The sequence below is a fragment of the Vipera berus genome, assembly GCF_964194415.1.
Source record: "Vipera berus genome assembly, chromosome: 3".
Lineage (NCBI taxonomy): Eukaryota > Metazoa > Chordata > Lepidosauria > Squamata > Viperidae > Vipera > Vipera berus.
Window position 1 is genome coordinate 188,289,153 of NC_138204.1, and position 20,375 is coordinate 188,309,527.

The following is a 20,375-nucleotide window of genomic DNA, read 5'->3' on the forward strand; positions in this document are numbered from 1 at the left end:
TGGATTTCAATCTCAGCAGTATGTCACATATCATTTGGGATTCACATTCCTATTTAAAAGGGAAAAAAAAACCTCTTTCAGGAATATATTTAAGTGAAATCCTATCAGCAATTCTAAATAGTGGGCAGCTTCTGGTGGGAAAATTTGGTGAACTAATGTCTCTGAAGGAGCAAAGAGACATCATAGCTGAGAACACCTGTTGGAAAATGGATTCTGGCTTGAATAATCTCCCTGGATCAAATACAGATTGTGAGATTTCCATGTGCATTCTGGACAGCAGTTCCTGATGATTAAACTTCAGAAACAGAAAGTTTTTGCAGTCAGATAGGGAGTTGAGCTGCTGGCAGTGCTGGAATTCCATCTATGCTCACCGTTTTTAAAGGAGAATTGGAGGAAATGCAAAAGGAGTGCTCAGAGGAAACTACACAAAAAATCACAAGAGATGCAACAGGAACTGGAAAAAGATGATAATGAAATTGGTGCCACAGGGATATTGATCTTTTCAATTTTTTGGCCTGATTATGGATTGCAAAAGTTTAACGTGGAATACAAATGGAGCAAAAACTCCTCAAAAGAGGAAAAATACAATTGCTTGAAAAAATTAAAGACATAATTTGCTCACAAGCGACTCCTATCAGGAAAAAAAAAGGCAAAATAGTTGGCCTATAAAATTTTGGCTCTTGTTTTCTGTTAATTATGTTTTTGTGACAAAAAATTACTTTTGCAGTTATTTTTTGTGAGAATGAAGCTAAATGATGGAGAACAGCTAGGACATAGAGAAGCATTGTTCTCTCGTAATTCCAAATCTTTGCTGCTATTAGATCAAGCTCACTATTTCTATGTATCTTGCAGCTTTTGTATCTTAATCTAAGTCAACATAAAGAAACAGATGGAATGGGAAGAGTTCAGGAAATAACTGTTTGCTATATGGGAGTGGTGGTGAACCTTTTCGAGACCGAGTCACCAAACTGCAACCCAAAACCGACTTGTGTATTATTGGGTGCCAGGTGGGCATGGCCCATTGGATGGGTGTGGCCAATTGGGTGGGTGTGGCCCATTGGGTGAGCGTGGCTGCGGTGGTAACAGCAGACTGGGGTGGGACTAAAAAGTTCAATCAATCAATTCCAACTTTGCAAGATCTTTTTTCTTTCCTCATGAGAAGTTGAAATTGCTTGATTGATTGAACCTTTTTTTTTTGGACACAGCCATGGAGGCCTAAAGCAAAAAGGTTTTATAAAACCCAGCTTAAGGCCTAGGACCGGGATGATGGCGTGCGTGCCCACAGAGAGGGCTCTGCATGCCACCTGTGGCACGTGTGCCATAGGTTCACCACCATGGCTATATGGGATGAATTAGGCAGGTCTTTGCTTTTCTGAATCTTCTGGATGGATCAGCATCTTACATGAATCTAGTACCATCAGTGTCATGACTTCATGTGATGGACCAACATAATAACTGCAATATCTCACTCTTATGATTAAATGTATTTGTAGAACTTCTATAGATTGTTCTTATTAAGCCACTAGTAAGAACCTGTTGATCCTCATCAAGCCCATAGTAATTGCCGCAATTTGATTATATCTTTTGTTCTACAAATTGAACATGCTTGTTATAAAGGCTTGCTTTACAAAAAAAATCTTGCCAATGTTAGTTGTTATATTACACAAAGTTCTACTGACTTTGAACAAATCGACTTTGCGGACAATAGCAAAATTGACATCAGTTGCAATGGCTAACTGCATTTTTCCAGGCATTTGCTCCAGTAATTCTGATTCATCTGCAAGACAAAATAATAAAAGTTTGAAATAATGGCGATTCATCATATCATCTGAACTAGGTTGCTTTAAATGTAACAACAACAACAACAACAACAACAACAACAACAACAATAATAATAATAATAATAATAATAATAATGATGATGATGATAATAAAGTTGGAAGGGACCTTGGAGGTCATCTAATCCAACCCATGCTCAGGCAGGAAACCCTATATCATTTCAGACAAATGGCTGTCCAGTTTCTTCTTAAAAACTTCCAGTGTTGGAGCATTCACCACTTCTGGAGGCAGGTTGTTCCACTGCTTAATTGTTCTAACTGTCAGGAAGTTTCTCCTTAGTTCTACATTGCTTCTCTCCTTGATTAGTTTCCATCCATTGCTTCTTGTCCTGCCTTCAGGTACTTTTGAGAATAGCTTGACTCACTCTTCTTTGTGGCAGCCCTGAGATATTGGAACATTGCTATCATGTCCCCCCTTGCCCTTCTCTTCATTAAACTAGACATACTCAATTCTAGCATGTTTGTGCCAACTTTGTATTCCTTTTCAATCAAATGAAACTGATATTCCCAAAATAGCGGACTCGGGAAAATGAAACATTCTGAATTTTACCTAGCATTCCTTGTGAATCCCATGTATACTCATACCATGTTCGAACACGATTCTGAACAAGCCATGGAATTGTATTATTTTTCATGTAATCAACTGTGTCATCCATACAGGCACGATAATAATTTTGCCCTGCTGTTGCTGCTCCAATAATATCACGCATCTGCAAACATCAGCCATTATCATTACATGTTATATTATAATAGGTTGTTGCTAACTTAATTTTTTTTATGTGAATACAAATTGCTGTCTATGTAGTTTGTACTGGCTTTTCCAGGTTACAGTATTAATGATATTTTATCTTTAAATATATTTTAACAGTTAATTCATTAGTTGAAAAGAAGGTTATTTAATAAATGGAACATAGAGATCTGTCACATACCTGATTATTTTCTATCTGAACTCAGGATTTTCTATTTTGACAGTATTTATTTCCACAACTTTCCCCTTTTCATTTTGGATTTAACCTGAAATCTGCATGCAAAGCATATGGACTGCAAGTAAGAGCTCTTTTTCGTAACCAAATTAAAATGTTGTTCACCACCCTTTGAACTAGCAGAAAACTATAGTGGCCTAAAATTCTTTATCTCTTATGATAAAAGGGAATAATAATAAGCAATAGCCTTTATTCCTTAAAATGCTTATCCTGCCACAGGCAGAGTATCAGCCAATTTTGCTGTTCCTATTTATTGTCCATAGGACATCATCCAAGGAAGGCAAGGATCTTCGGAAGGAAGAAAGGCTACAGGAATTGATGGAATATTTATATAAATGAGGCAAACACAGTAGCACAATAATATTTGTTTACCTGGCCAATCAAACCGGAGAATACAAAGACGCCTATGAAGTAATTCATAAGCTGAAAGATTATTTCAAACATAGTGACTGGTTCTGATAGTCCACCAATAGTAATCAAAGTGCGAACAGCCCAGTAGTAACATCTTAGATACCTGTAGATATAAAACAATTACTGATATCATTATTTTTCTACAGATGGTTGTACTGACTAATGTTCAGAATAAGGAATAATGCCTTTTTCTAAAGCTGTTAATCATAGAAATAATTAGGTAATGAAGTACAGAGATTTTTGCCACTATTTTATATCTAGATAAAGAGTAATAAGAAATTGTGTGCCCTATAAAAGTAGATGTCTAGTTGTACAAATCCGGCACTGTGCATACAACTGATAGTGCAGATATGTTCTAGTCAGTTACATGGCTCTAGGATTTTTTTGTAGAACAAAATTAAAATTGACCAAGACAAGAAAGGGATTTATTCCAGGATGTATAAATCAAACTAAGCCATGCTTTCAAATGGACTTCTAAACCATGGTTCCAGATTTCTTTCCAAATCAACCTGCATTCTTCTGGATAAGTTCTTAGGAAATTGCCCAAGTCACACTGAGTTCAAGTGACTGAGTTCACACATATACAAAGCTAAAATTTGTTTTAATCATAACTTGTTAAATCAATATTGCAACATGCTAAGCCATAAACTTTAAGTTTATAAATCAGACTGTGTTCACATAATCAAAGAAACTGTTATTGGTTTGCATGCTGTGTGAATGTAGCCAATGAGAAGACACAACTCCTAGTTCCCGCAAGATAATTTCCTAACTGAAGGGACCTTGACCATGTTGTCCCTGCTAGATGAACAAAGACTGTGAGGCAGGTGGTCCTGCAAGTACCTGAGCCCTGTGCTTTGTGGAAATGTATACATCATGTCATGACCAGAACCTTGAATTGCAGCCAGATACTGGTAACCAGTGCAGCTCAAAGGTCAGACGTACAATGTGGGTGTGTAGCTAGGTGCCCAGACTACCCACTCTGCTGCATTTTGGACCAATTGTAACTTCAAGGGCAGCAATAAGTATGGTGTATTATAGTAATCAAGTCAGCTAGCAACTAACACATGAATTACTGTGAGTAGGGTCTCTCGATACAGAAACAGATTCTAATTTAATTTAATTTAATTTAATTTAATTTAATTTAATTTAATTTAATTTAATTTAATTTAATTTAATTTAATTTAATTTAATTTAATTTAATTTAATTTAATTTAATTTAATTTAATAATTTAATTTAATTTAATTTAATTTAATTTAATTTAATTTAATTTAATTTAATTTAATTTAATTTAATTTAATTTATATAGCTACTCATCTCACAAATGTGACTATAGGAGGCTTACAACATAAAATACACAATATAAAAATAAAAACACATAGCAGCTGAGCATCATAAAAACAATTCCTGACAAAAGCCAAGAGACAGGCTACATTGCACACTCAGGGCCCTACGCCTGAATACAAATCCAAGGTTTGAGTGCCTTGTAACAAGCCAGCAAGATCAGGGCTAGTCTAATCTTAGGTGGCATGGTGTTCCACAAGGTAGGCATCATGGCAGAAATTGTTCCTTCCTGTCAGCTGACACGTCTTAGTCAACAGGACCTGGGGCATGTCCCTCCTACCAGTCTAGGTTGTAGAAAAGTCCTCTAGTCATGTCTATTATCGGCTTAAATTGTCCTTTCTCTATTTTGTTTAATTCTTTTTTAATCTTTCTATTCTATGTTTTTTAATTTTTTATTGTTGTGAGTCGCCCTGAGTCCTTAGGGAGGAGGGCGGCATATAAATTTAATAAATAATAATAATAATAATATTACCTGATGAATTAGATGCAGATATGAATGCAAAAAGACCCCCAAAATTATATACCTGCTGTATCCGAGGAAGTACTACTCAATTCAGAAATAAAGATTACAAATCTTTGGATCCAGGGGACCTCAGAATTGTACTGTTTCTCTGGATCTGGTAGTTTTAGACTTCTCCAAGTTGATCTATACTGCAGAGCTGATCTTGCATATCTAATTGTGCTTTACTTCTTACTTCTCCATTCTCCCCTCACATTTCTGTGAAACTAAGTTTCCTGAACCTAAGGAGGTGTTTATCTTAGCTGTTTGTTTGCTCCCTCCCTCAGATTAGTTTTGGGGTTGAGTCACAGTGTTGCTTTGAAAATGGATCTTGCTTATCTCTGCCAAGGTCATCTTCTTTATTCTCCACAAAATGGCATCCTGTGTTCTTATATTACTTGAGTGTTCTCCCAGGGTGTTTGTTTATTTATTTATTTATATTTTATTTTAATTCCATTTATATCCCGCCCTTCTCCGAAGACTCAGGGCGGCTTACAAGCTTAGCAGTAGCCTTCATTCTATGTATATGCCTGCTTATTAGGGCTTTCACACACCCCCAAGCAGCATTATTACAAAGTCAGCTTAATTGCCCCCAACAATCTGGGTCCTCATTTTACCTACCTCGGAAGGATGGAAGGCTGAGTCAACCTTGAGCCTGGTGGGATGCGAACCTGCACTAATTGCAGGCAGCTGGTGTTACTTAAAGGAGGCATTAGCCCACTGCTCCACCAAGGCTCCATTGTGTTGTACAAGCATGGTTTCTAAGAACTCCATTTCTTCAGTGAGGGCTCTGCATTGTGGATGCTTTTACTGAATTTTCAGAATAGTTTGATCTGCTGCAATGTCTGACATTTGTAGATTGTAGGGCACAGGTCTTGAGATTTAAGCTCTCCTTGGACATTTCTGTAGTAACTATTCACTTTCTTAGAAACATATACTTCAGAGCATGTTATCCTCACTTCATCCTGCCCACCCATTTGTTTCAGTTTTCCTTCTGTGAATTTTTGTATAATATGGCACCACTTCCCTTGTCACTTCAAGCAGACAATTACAATAAATACAGTTATCTTCCAAAGGACATTACTTTTTTTAGAACATGTTTCCATATGACCTTCACCACAAGTAAAGAAATGGTGGAATTCAATCCTGTGAAGCTTCTTAAAAGGAAAGATATTGTCTCTTATGATCTGAATGATGCATTATTTACTACAATTGGACTTCTTTGATCTTATCCAAGTGGAAATTTCCTTATCATTCAAGGTTTCTTTACGCAATGAGTCAGTTTAATTTATGGAACCATGTGATGGCTAAATAACTGAGGAAAAACATGAAATCATCAAAGAAATAATTAGCATTGACTGATAAAACAAGCAGAATGCTAACATTCACTATATTAGTCTTCCATATAATAAACACATTTTACTTGTATTAAAACTGGAGGTAAAAGTTACCAGTGGAAACACTTATGAATGTTTAGCATTTAATCAAAATTACAGGAGCAAGGTAACACAAAATCACTTGCATGTTTCCTTTGCCATCATACACCCATTTGGTACTCCCAAGTCCTTGATAGGTTGAAGCCCAGTAATATACGCATGCATTAATATGCAAGATAAACAACAGGTATCCAATAGTTCGAATGACCCTGTGAGAAAGAAAGAAAGAAAGAAAGAAAGAAAGAAAGAAAGAAAGAAAGAAAGAAAGAAAGAAAGAAAGAAAGTTAGTTTATGTAAGTTCTGAGATGCATTTTTTTGTGTGTGTTTGCTTTCTCTTAGGAAATCTTAATTTTGGTCAATAGCAACACTGGCAACCACTAATTCTAATATTAACAGGATAAAAAAAAATCAACATCATCCCAAAATACTAAAATATTTCTAAGCACTGTACTGACATTTGTAACACATACCTGTAGATATATGCTTTATCCATCACTGCCTCTAACTTGTCATTGAATTCAAAGAATGTGAGATGCTGAACATAAACCAAGAAGAAATAAAAACAGCTGTATAATGCATTTTTGTCATAAATTACCTACCGGTTCCCTTTTCTACGTGAGAGGTGATGATTTTTTTTCTAATAGCAAATCAGTGTTTTTGAGTCTTATTTTATTCAGTTAACTAAACTTTCTTGGCTAAGTTTTGCTGATTATGTATTCATTACTTGATTTCTATATAATTGGGTTTTTGAAAGGGAGACAATTGTCTAGATAACTTCTTTTTAAACTTTGCAAATTAAAGGGCATCTTTAATCCATTAATTTGAAATTAAATTAGATAAATAGATCATAAGTCAGGACACCTCTCCCCCCAAAAAGTACAAAGTGTTAAAAATCATGAATAAGTACTTAATTTGCAACATTTACATAACAAAATCATCTTACATATATAAATTTCCCCTTGACCTCTTCTGAGGATGCCCATGCCTATCCTTCTTGTTGCTTTTCAAAGATTTATTTATTTATTTTTAAAGGAAACTGATATATTGCAGATATGCAATATCAGCCATAATGATCATACTTTACAGAAATAGATTTGGGACCCACAGGTATTCTAAGAAAGTAAAAATACTAAGTGGTTATACCCACATGCATTTTCATTCCCTCCTCAAAACACAAATAGGAAGACAATGAAAATCAAAGATAAATAAATTTGTAGAAAGCATTCTGAGTCAGAAATTTCTCAGCAACAATTTTGTAAATAGGCAGTTCTTAAAAGGAACAAAATGTGGTCCGCATTCCAAATGTACCAATTAACCTAAAGTAGTGTTTCTCAACCTCTTCAAATTTACAGTAAGATGTGAGGACTTCAACTCCCAAAATTCCCCAGTCAGCATGAGGTCCACACATTTTAAAGTTCACAGGGTTTAAAAATTCTAGCTTAAAAAGAATGTCTTTGTATAAGTGTAAATCTAATTGAACACAGTGAGACCTATTTTTAGATAAACTTGCCTACAATTACATTAATACTGATTGTAAATTTACATTAGTGTTAATTCATAAAATAAATGTCTCCTAGTCTAGTGTCCAACTTTGGTGTATAAGCTTTTAAAAGAGCTACTCATCCAGAAATGAAAGAAATGAATGTTTCCCCCCAAAGAAAAATATTTGAAATGTATAGTCAGAAGGTGTGGCATGTATTTATTTTGAAACCACCTCATCCCCAATGTGATCAATGAATTATAAGAGGTATGAATTTTATCCCAGGAGTAAGAATAATAATAGATCATCTCTTCTTACCTTCATCATCCTGTTTACTCTAAATATTGTACTGATTCCAAATATAACATATAAAACATCAAATGGAATTACTGAAAATACATCAAGCTGGTGAAGCAAACAATTCAGTTAGTCTTGCTTAAATTAATATTAGTCTGATACTTGTATTAAAAGTTACTCAAATTTAATTTGGCTTATTGAATTCTGAACATTTGTCAGAAATGTGTCTAATTGAGAAGCAAAGTAGGAAGAATAAATTATTCTCATTATTTACTTGTTTCTACTGAAAATATTCACAAGTTTACACAAATAGGGTCTTCTAGTTTTTGATGTCTAATCTAGATGGTTACTAAGAAAATGAACACATCAATAATGATGTAATGTGTCTATCTTTGTAAGATGTCAACAGAAACCTGGGATGGTCTATGTTTATAATGTTTTAATTTATTAATTTATTTTATTCATTTGTCAAATTTAGGTATTGCCTTTTTCACCTTCACTGAGCGAAGCTATTTCTTCAGCCTACAGTTAAAATTTAGCAAAGTATTCTGGTTGGTTTTAGTCTATTCCATTTCTAGAGATCAATGACAGAATAAGGGGCTTCTGCATTACAGCCTACCCCATTTGACTCCTATGCTTCCCACAGATATTTCTTAACCTGGTTTCAGAAATTTCAGTCTGTAATCAAGTGGAGCGGCACTGGGGCCAAGCTGGCACCAAATCTGGACTATGGCCACTGTTTGGCCATGACCTTTCACCCAGGCAGGAAGGACAAGCCTCACTGACTGGCTCCTCTATGGGTTGTTCTCCCAGTGACCACCTTTTCATTTAGGCACTCTTCCTTCCCTACCACTCCTATGTCTTTCCTTTGTTTTCCTTTGGCAGTTAAGTACGTTCCCAGAATGCCAAAATAGAAATTCGTTGATTTTTGAAATATTTTGATTTCTTTTTTCAGCTAATAATTGTTTCATTATTTGTAAACTGTTGGTTTAAGAATTTTATTTATTGATATGTTTTTGTTTTAGACTGTTTGTTCATATATAGGGTATTAGTTCATGACTCTGCAACATACAAAATTAAAAACAGTGCAGTTCAAATCAGTAGAACAATGTCTACTAGAAAACACAAACAGGGGGAATATCCATAAACTAGAGAGGTACAAAATCAGTCCTATAGTAGATACACACCCTGCCCCAGCCTAAGGGCTGTGGAAACAGACAGGTCATCAGGACGTATTTGAAGAAAAACAGTATAATATGATAGTTTTACTTCCAGGGAAATACTGATCTAGAGGGCAGGCACTGTGGCAGAGATGGAAGGTCTTCTGGGTCCTATAAAGTGATATTAATAGATGGGACTTAGTTGTTGCCAGTTTTACCAGCTACTTTGGGACTGGCAGAACTAATGGTTAAACACAGCCTCTCAAATAATAGGCCCTCTGCCATATAGGCTTACTAGGAAATTACCACCATCTTAAATTGTACTCAGAAACCTATTGATAATCAGGGCAGCTTGCATAGCAGAATGTTACACAGGCATAAAAAGGGACACCTATAACGTAGAATGGAGTAGAGCTGGAAGGGACATTGGAGGTCTTTTAATCCAGCCCCTTGCTGAAGTAGGAGAACCTATACCATCTCAGACAGGTGATTGTCTAGCCAGGCATGTCAAACTTCCGGCCTGCAAGCCGGATGCGTCATGCTGAAACTGCGCCCACCCCATTGCCGACAATGGGGAAAAAGTCGCGATATGTCGTGCGATGTCACATGACATCACAAGTTTGACATGACTGGTCTACTTTCTTCTTAAAAATCTCCAGTGATGGAACACCCAGAATTTCTGGAGGCAAGCTATTCCACTGATTGACTTCATTCTGAACCATTTGTAGTTTCTGTGGTAGTGCAACTTCATTCAAAACTACAGTGGGAAAATTTTCAGAACACATGGTCCATGAATTCACAGTTACTCAGTCTTGTTAGGGTTCAGTCTAAGCCTCAACATCTCCATACAGATCTTGACAATTTCTATGTATTGTGACAACCAGATATTGGGACAATATCTTAATAGCATCACTTGAGATATACAACTGAGTATTATCTGTATACTCATATTTGCAGCCATGAGAATGCATGCTGTCTCTCAGCAGCTTTGCACCACCCAACTAACCAGGGATTGTGGACTCAATCTCTCCCCTATATCAGCATTTTTTTTATAACTGGACATAGAAAAAGAGAAAAATGACTGCCATTCTCTATAGTTGGTTCAAAAGGATACTATGTTTAATTAGAAAATGATCAGGAAGAACCAAGAGAATTGTACCACTTCCTACACTTCATTCTGAAGTATAATCTGAATAAAACAAAGCAGCAAGAATGCTGCATTCAGGTTAGTTCAGACATAACACAGCTGCCTTTTCCCAACAGAAAGTTGTGAAAAAAATCAGTAAAATTCTCCTTAAAATTCTTATTGAAGTCTTTACATATCACCACTGTAAATAAAAGAACTAAGGAAAATATTTCATTTATGCGATGGATGGGTTTAAAATGTGTACTTGATCACATATAAAAATTCAATAATTAAAACTTGTGAAAAACTTATTATCAATTGCCATATTAAAAAAAACATATAATAATAAAACCATAATCTCTCAAATGAATTAGAGCAGGGGTGTCAAACTCAATTTCATTGAGGGCCGCATCAGCATTGCGGTTGCCCTCAGGAGGCTGGGTGGGTGTGGCCAGGGTGGGTGTGGCCTACTGGGTGGGCGTGGCTAGAGTGCGTATGGCCTACTCGGTGGGCGTGGCCAGCTCTACATTGTTCGCATCAAGGCTGCCTATGGGGGCCTGGGCAGTAGTGGGACAAATCTGAGGGTCTCTGGCCTTCTGAGGGTCTCTGGGCCATGGCCAAGGCAGTGGGGGCTGTTCCCTCACTGTTTCCAGGATGGCTTCGCGAGCCACATGAAACTACTTCGCGGGCCGGATCCGGCCCCCGGGCCTTGTGTTTGACATGTCTGAATTAGAGTAACTGATACCTTATAAAGCTTATCCAATTTACTCATCTCACTTACCTGAAATTTTAATGAATTCCGATAGGACTTTTTTATTTCTACTTTATCTGTCTAAAAGTAGAAACAGGAAGAGGAGATAGTCAAAGTTCAATAACCTCAATATCATATGAGAATTAGTAAATGGTAAAGGATCGCATCATAATCATTTGCAAAATATAATATATATTTATATTATTTAAACACTCCAAAGTTATTTATCTAAAGAATATAGTGCACCCCATGCATAGAAATTTCCTGGAGGTACTCTCAAGAGTATATTGCAGCCCAATAATCAGCTACATCGGGGTGTCAAATTCAACTTCATTGAGGGCCGCATCAGCATTGCAGTTGCCCTTGGGGGGCTGGGTGGATGTGGCCAGGGTGGGCGCAGCCTACTGGGTGAGCATGGCTGGAGTGCATGTGGCCTACTGGGTGGGCATGGCCAGCTCTACATCGTTTGTATCAAGGGTACCTATGGGGGCCTGGGCAGGAGTGGGACAGATCTGAGGGTCTCTGGCAGGAGATGGGATCGGGGCAAGTGCCAAGGCATGGGCCACTGGAAGAGCCTCACTGTTCCTCTCAGGCCATGCGGGGGGGGGGGGGGCCTGGACGGTGGCACAGAGGTCAAATGCCCAGCCCAGCCCTCAAGCACCCACGGCACTAAGCCCAGCCCCACTTCCCCAAGGGGGCACCCAGCTGCACCTAACTCCTCAAGGCGGCTGCTGCTGTGCTTGCTCTCCTTAGCCAGGTTGCTCATGATGGGTATGAGGGCAAAGGCAAGAGAGAGGCCCACTCCCTCTCCATGTGAGGAGACCTGGCTTTTTACCAAAGCTTCTTTAGCAATAGGATGGGAGACCCCCCAGAATAGGCCAGGAGGAGAGGACAAGGGGATGGTGAAAGGGCAGCATGGAAGGACTAAGGCAGGACTTCCCTCACACCCTCCCTCTCCTTCCTTCCTTCCTTCCTTCCTTCCTTCCTTCCTTCCTTCGAATGGTGGGAAAATATTTGAGATGAGGGAGGGAATAAAACAGGCAAGTAATGCAGCTAGGGAAGTATCATCCTTCATGAGGAATGAAGTAATGCACCATCGCTTGGAAGTGGCCAGTATATGGCCCTCACCTACTTAACATATCTGGCTTGGTGGGCTCTGTGGGAGGGGATGCCATGAGCAGCATGAGAGTTGATGTTACCTGCGCAATGCTGCCCAGCCTCCAGCCTGCCCAGTTTTGGCAGGCAGCGGGATGCTCTCCTCACAGTGCTGAGAGGCTGAGCCAGGTGGCATGAATCTGAAGAGAAGTGCAACGCTGCCCAGCCCCTAGTCTGCCTGAAGTAGGGAGGGCCATGTGCTGGCCATTTCTAGGCAATGGTGCATTTCTTCATTCCTCACAAAGGGTGATACCTCCCCAGTGCGTGCCCAGTGGGCGGGGCTGAGGCATCAGGGGCTGGTCCCTTGCTGTTTCCAGACAGCCTTGTGGAGCTAAGACTGAATGCATTTCAGCATAGATGGCCACCATGAAATTGTACATTGGCTCCTGGTCGGCCTGGGCCAGGGCCAAGGCAGCGGGGGCTGTTCCCTCACTGTTTCCAGGATGGGTTCACAGGCCACATGAAACCACTTCGCGGGCCAGATCTGGCCCCCGGGCCTTGTGTTTGACATGTCTGAGCTACATCTTAGCAATGTTGAAAACAATGGGTCTTAAAATACAGGTAGTCCTTGACTTACAACAGTTCATTTAGTGACCATTCAAAGTTACAACAGCACTGAAAAAAGTGACTTTTTCACACTTATGACTTTTGCGCCATCCTCATGGTCATGTGATCAAAATTCAGACTCTTGGCAACTGACTCATATTTATGATGGTTGTAGTGTAACTGTCAACACTGCTAACTTTGGATGTTCTTGCTTTGACAACAGATGGAAATGCAGCCATTTTCTCTATTGCTTTTAGAGTTAGTTGATGCTGGGAGGGGGAATGGGGATGAAAGTCCAGCTAGTCATAACAATAATACTTCAGCCATGGGAACCCAAGGTCATTGGGCCAGAGTTGATAGAGTTTTGGAGAGCTGGGGGAAAAGCCCGCGCTTCAAGCTAATTGGGGAATGTGATTTATGACTGTTTATTGGAGGAGGGAATTGTGCTTTGTTACTTTGTATCTAGGGGAGGGGAATTTAGTTTTTGGTTTCAACTATATAGTACCAATACTTTGTTTCTCGAATAAAAGATTCTTTAAGGTAAAAAATGCCTCGAAGTTCTTTTGAAGTGTTTCAGCTGTCGGAACCATGACATTAAACCAAAAACTACAATTTTTACCTAACTATCTTGAGGTCCCAAGCCTCAGTCACTGTCCCTAGAATTGAGGGATAGACCAATAAAGATTTGGGGAAGATCCCAACATGGAAAAAGAAGGGATGCCTGAAACCAACACCTTGGCAGTGGCTGCTACCTCAGAGGAGGGAGCGCAGGCCAGCGTGCCAGTGCAGAAGGAACTTTTTCAGGTGTCTCAGATGGGGGCAAGACCCAAGCCATGAGGACAACTGATCTGGTCTTTGGAATGGACCTTGCCCAGTGGAGACTCCAGACACCTTGAGATGGCCTTGCCACAATCAAGTGCTTCAAAGGTAGTCGAGGCCAAGCTGCAAAGAGGGGCTTCTCGCAAGTCATGTTCCCTGAACCAGTGGAGAGCCATGACATTAACTACCACTGAGGACTCAGGTGAGTGGAAGTACCTGTCCACAGTCCGCAGTCAATCAGTGGAGAAGTTGGTGGAAAGATTTGAGGAGTTAGAGATGAAAAGTGGAGAACAACCCTCCCGTTCTCCATACATGAGCGATCATGATGATCAGTGAGGCAGCCACCAACTCATGCCAAGGGGAAGCCCCAGTCCCACCTGCGCAGGTCAAGCAGCTTCCCCATCCTCGAAGCCACCTACCATGGATTTCAGCACCGTGGGGAGAGACAGTTCCAGTTATCACCCCTCCAAAAGCCCCTTTTGACACCGGCAAGGTAAGAGCCCGAGCCATCACCTGGACAGCTGAAACCTAAATCGACATGCTTACCGGTCACTCAGCCCGGGGCCTATACAGAAATGTGGGATGCCATAGCTCCCACAGATGGGAGGCCAACAGCCACTGGCAGTGCAGCAACCAAATTGGGGGTGGCCAAGGCCCCAAAATGTGCAGCAGCAAATGGGGGCCTTGCAGCAACCGGGGATGATGCAGCTGCCAGGGGGTCAGCAATCACTGGGAGTACAGCAGTAGCAGTGGGGCTGGCTGCCGTTTCCGAATGTGCAGCAACTGCTGAGGGGCCCACAACTGATGGGGATCCAGCAACAACCACCTCTGGGGTTGCATGGGGGCCTACCTCAACTGGGGATGCCACAATTACCCGCAGGTAAGCAGCAGTGGGGGTGGCAACAGCCCCCAAACATGCAGCAACCACTGGGAGGCCTGCAGCAATCGGGGGTTGCCATTTCAGCAGCCGCTGAGACCATTGGGGGTCATGCAGCATTTGGGGATGCCACAGCCGCTGGCAGTGCAGCAACAGCTGTGGGGGTGGCAACAGCCCCCGAACGTGCAACAATGTAATTATTATTGTAATCAGTCTTTGCTGAAATCTATTGGTAGCAATTGTAGCAGGGATAAGCCATTGGAAGTAACGCTAGTGTACAAATGGTTTCATTTAGGAGCCGGATAGATGTGCTCTCATTAGCATTAGAACTGTCAGCATTGCATCTATTAAGAATGATTAGCCGTTTATTTTTAAGTTGTTCTCCATGGGAAACGGGGCTGTCTCCTTATCAGAGAAGTTTAACAGAACTCTAAAAATAAATCTAGGCTTCTGTCACTTGGCAACAGCCTGCTTATAACTGCAGCCTTCCATGTGCATTTTGAAAGAACTGATTGCACGATTGGAACTGTCTTCTTGACTGAAAATGAACAAGATCGTTCTTGAGTTGATGGGGTTTCAAGGAGGTTGATGGAGTTTAAAAGTCTCAGTGGCCAAATTGAAGGTTTTACATTGCAGTCCTGGTTCCTAGCATGTAAGAGTTGTAGGAAAATGTGACACTAGCCAGTGGCTAGGAGAAAGAACTGAAACCTTTTCTAGTAAAGAGGAACCAGGAAAGAAGGTAAACAAGAGCTCTCAGCCAAGACACTACTAAGAAAGGCAGGCTAAATGATTTATATTAGCACGTCTCAACCTCAGCAATATTTCAGACATGGACTTCAAATTCCAGAATTCTCCCAGCCAGTTATAAGAGTCTGTACATGTTAAAGTTGCTGGGGTTGAGAAACATTGGTTTACATAATAGCAATTATGACAATATAATAATTACAATATTATTGTAAAATAATAATAATAATAAGCTATTCAGCAGAAAGTTCCAGACTTCACCTATCTGCAAGAAATACCATTTGCCTTTAGGCAGAAACTGGGGAGACCATAGACAAAGTAATAGAAAACGAAGAAATTAAAGTGTTCTTGGATTTTGGAATTCAAACAGACAAGCACATGCCATATAAAAGACACCCCAGACATAACACTTGTAAATAAGAAAGACAAAAATGTCTGGGTTGTGGATGTAGTGGTACCTGGAAACAGCAGAACAGAAGGGAATGAACTGGGGAAAATCACAAAAGAGAAAGACCTGCAAATAGAAGTGCAATGACTTGTGGCAAAACAACGCAAACATAGTACCAACAGTAATAGGTACCCTCCAATGGTTTTCTGGGTTCTGCTTGTAGCACAAAAGGCACTCTGTTCTAACACCACCCCAAATAACATTGAACTTCATCACTGAGTGGGCTTTTGAATCTAATGTTTTCTGGTAAGAAACATCAATCCAACCCATTATCCTTCAGCATTTTCAGTTTTTTCTTCTTCTACTTACTATTATATCTCCCCCTTTCACAAATTGGACTCGAGGCTGAAATAACAAGAGATCACAGATGTAGCAGATGTCACTTAAGATGTCTACAGCAATCCAGTATATTGTGTTGCTTGTTGTTTGAACTGGGAATACTAATCGCAGTGGGATGAACCAGCAGTTCCAGTTGTAAGCAACAGCAACTAAGAATAACCACATTATATAGCGACGATCTGGAAAAGAAAAATAATACGTTTGCTTAAATTACTGTCATTGGGATTTGGGAATGCATTTCTCGAGAAAAATAAATGAAGCGCCTCAGGAAAGTATCATAATTTGCTATGTTTAATTGCAGTCTGATAACTGACGCATAGTTTATTTATTTGTTAACCTGTATACTAAAGTTATTTTTAGAAGGCTCATCTTCAGTCACTATCTTCAAACAATTAAAAGTAAAGGTAAAGGTTCCCCCGCACATGCGTGCTAGTCGTTTCTGACTCTAGGGGCCGGTGCTCATCTCCGTTTCAAAGCCGAAGAGCCAGCGCTTGTCCGAGGACGTCTCTGTGGTCATGTGGCCGGCCAAAGGCTCACGGAACACTGTTACCTTCCCACTGTAGTGGTTCCTATTTTTCTACTTGCATTTTTTATGTGCTTTCGAACTGCTAGGTTGGCAGAAGCTTGGACGAGTAACAGGCGCTCACTCTGTTACGCGGCACTCGGGATTCGACTCGCCAAACTGCCGACCTTCTGATCAACAAGTTCAGTGTCCTAACCCACTGAGCCACCGCGTCCCTTTCAAACAATTAATAGATTCCATATTTCAGGGAGAGCTTACTTATCATGCTTACTTATCGGTAGTGCAATAACATTTGATGTCTGCAAAGATCTTTACATGTCTGAAGATAATCTTCTAACCAGAAGAATTGGACTTATTACCTGTGAATGCATCTATGGTTTCTGGCAGTTTAAATTTTTTCATATATTCTTTCATGGATTGCTTCTTTAATGCAGAACTTGGCTTCTCCTCAAGTTTACTTTCTTCTTTCTTTTCCTCTTTCTTTTCTTCTTTGGTAGCAGGGGGCGGGGGCTGCTTTTGGGGTGCTAAACAAATTTTAGAGAGTCAGAAAGTTAATACTACTTTCTCAAATGTACCAGTTTCACTGAAACTACAGAAGTGGTCCTTATTTAGTGACTACAATTGAAGCTGACGACTCAGTTGTTAAGTGAAGCGGGTGCTAAGTGAAACCATGACTGTGCTTATGGTCTTACTTCAGTTTTTCTTTGCTTTACAGAACTGCAATGGTCATAAATGCGAGGATTAGTCTGAAGTTGCTTTTTCATGACTGTCATAACTGAATGGTCACTGTTCAAGGCAGGCATTAAATAAAGAGTACCTGCAATTGTGTCATGTAGCTTCATGATAAAAGAAGTATTAACTTTTAGTGCTGAATTCCAAAAGAGTTTTTCTGAGCACCACTGACTAATCAGCTTCTGATTAGAGGTAAGTTAAATTGTAATGTATCCTTACATTTATCAAAGTGTTTATAAAACTTTCTCCTGAACATCTGGTCTCTATGCCATGTACAGAGGCTAATTCCTACCTAGGTGTCCCTGAATAAAAGACAGAACAAAATATTTTGTGTGTGAACTGTGTGAATAATACTTCAGGAGTAAAAACACTGAAACATTTATACAGCATTTTAAAGTTTAGGCTCCTACTTTTTTTTTCTTTTTACAAAATTACAAAAAAGAGATATGACATTATAACCTCAATTTTCCTCTATATATTTTGTGTCTTTTAAATTCTGTTAATTAAATTTCCACTGAACTATAGAATATACTACAGATATACTTCTTGTTATCCTTTTTGGAAAGAGATATACATTTATTCTCCCAATTGTTAAATATGATGAATATTGATTTCAGATAGGATTCACATCTTACTTTGGCATAATGAAACTATTCAACATAAAAATGCATTTCAATTATTAATAACTAAATGAGCAGGATAGTAAATAGAGAGGTTATTTGGTGCACCAAAACTTATATAATTTTATTTTATCGAAAATAGTCTCTGAATGTCATAATAGGCTGACTGGGCAAACATATCTTCACTTTCAGTCATTATTTTTTTAAAAAATATTTTTACAGTTTATGTGGTTTTCCAGCTTGAACATTGTGACTCTGGGAATCAAAAATGAAAAAAATAAACAGAGAAAGAGACAAATCAAAAGACAAATAACAATTAATAAGCAACCTTCACACCCTTCACCTGGTGGAAACTGCAAATACGGTTAGCTCTTGACTTATGACCTCAATGGAGCTCAACATTTCCTTTGTAAAACAATGCAGTTGTTAAGTGAATTGTGCCACATTTTATGAGCTTTTTTGCTACAATTGTTAAGTGAATCACCACAGTTGTTAGGGAATCATGTGGTTGCTAAGTGAATCTGACTCCCCCCATTGACTTTGCTGGTAGGAAACTGGCTGGGAAAGTCACAAATGGTGATCACATGGTTCCAGGACTGTGCACACAGTGCCAGTCACCAAGGGCCCAACTTTTGATCATGTAACCATGGCGATGCTGCAACAGTCGTAAGTGTAGAAAAATGGGCATAAGTCACTTTTTCCAGGGACTTAAATGAATGGTTGCAAGTTGAGGATTGCCTGTATGCAGGATTGTCTTCTCCCCAAAATATCCTGCTACCCTATGTATTCCCATGCTGTGGGTGTTCTTGGAAGTAAATTCAGTATTCCAGGTTGAGATCACAGGCCTCCTGAAACTTTTGAAGAACGCTATTTTACAAAGCTAAATATTTGTGACCCAGCAAAATACAGGCAGCTTACTATATATTAATTATACTGATACTGATATTTCTTTGAGGGTGAATAATTAAGGCTTTTGTCAAACATTGGATAAATTATAAAAATGACTAGGTAGATAAAGAATAACTTCCTGGGTTAGTATTGTACATATCTGACCAGGATGGTAATACCCTAGAATTAAACCAGCTGGAGAACCTGGCTCACAGTCCCAATTCATTATCTTCAAGCCACTCGTAACTAGTGGTGGGATTCATATATGTGAACAACCAGTTCTCTGTGTGGATGCTGCTTCCAGAAGTCCATTCTGGGCCCCGGGCAACAAAATTTAGCTACCGGTTCTGCCGAAGTGGTGCGAACTGGCTGAATCCCACCACTGCTCGTAACACAATGTAAGTTAAAAGGATACAGCTTCCACAACTTACATGCAGTTGGACTGACTTCAGGTGAAGAGATTACTGGATTAGTCACCCTTTCCTTATAAGTAGCTGTTCTTTCTCGCATTTTTTGGACCATGTCTTGCAGCTGTATTTGTGCATATTCATTGATAATGACTTCCGGTGGTTTATTTTCTGGGCTGTTTATGGGGGTGCAAGTGATAGGACAATGATTAATATCTCTGAAAAATATGACTACATCCATGTCTTTAGATAAATTTAAAAGCATCTATCAAGAACAGATGGTCCTTTATCTTGAGTAGTGGAATAATTTGATTATTAAAACAGCAAACGCTGCAGAAATAGAAGGCTAGAGATGTTGCCTACTCTGTATAGGAAACATATGGTTGAGTGGGACAGCATAGCTTGCCAATAGATTTGTACTTTTGGCTATGCTGAAGAACCAATTTCTTTATACCATAAATTATGTGGACCATTCCTCATTCTTACATAGTTACAGGTAGCAGCCAAAATTCTATCATCTCATTATTCAATGTACAACATTTCAGCTTTTCTTTTGCATCCAATAAGCCTAAACAGGCCAATTTAAATATTGCATGAAAAATAATTGGTCACTGATTCAAATAAAGCACACTTGACATCAACTGCATTCAAAAGTACCAGGATATCACTATTACTTTTGTCTTTTCTTTCTGCTGGTATGCTAGGAACATAAGTCATTGTTTCTCACTGCCAGTTTAAGAATCATAAACTGGAAAATTAAGACTGCAATTATGTGTTTGAACATTTGGATTATTTTTTAAAGAAGTGAATTGTACCTCTATTTTTTATTCAGTACATTTTCAGAAATACAGTTTGAATCTTTTATGCTGCCCTAATATCTGGCTCCACACATATTATGGAAGGGGCCATTTAGATGGCTAATGTAAGGTTACCAACAAAACATTCTCAGCAGGT

At 39.2% G+C, this 20,375-nt stretch overlaps 1 protein-coding gene across 1 annotated transcript in view; it reads right to left on the reverse strand.

Annotated features, from left to right (window-relative positions):
* CNGB3 (cyclic nucleotide gated channel subunit beta 3) overlaps positions 1–19,662 on the reverse strand; it is a gene marked incomplete at its 5' end in the record, with an annotated part of 29,903 nt that extends 10,241 nt beyond the window's left edge. Inside the window, 11 exons of the mRNA XM_081325612.1 lie at positions 1–49; positions 1,680–1,777; positions 2,389–2,548; positions 3,194–3,335; positions 6,584–6,718; positions 6,980–7,044; positions 8,308–8,394; positions 11,354–11,404; positions 16,222–16,430; positions 17,134–17,298; positions 19,446–19,662. The exon at positions 1–49 is cut by the window's left edge and continues 35 nt beyond it. Of these exons, the coding sequence (XP_081181738.1) occupies positions 1–49; positions 1,680–1,777; positions 2,389–2,548; positions 3,194–3,335; positions 6,584–6,718; positions 6,980–7,044; positions 8,308–8,394; positions 11,354–11,404; positions 16,222–16,430; positions 17,134–17,298; positions 19,446–19,662 (1,378 nt within the window). The remainder of the gene's footprint in view (positions 50–1,679; positions 1,778–2,388; positions 2,549–3,193; positions 3,336–6,583; positions 6,719–6,979; positions 7,045–8,307; positions 8,395–11,353; positions 11,405–16,221; positions 16,431–17,133; positions 17,299–19,445) is intronic.
* Positions 19,663–20,375: the final 713 nt, after the last annotated feature.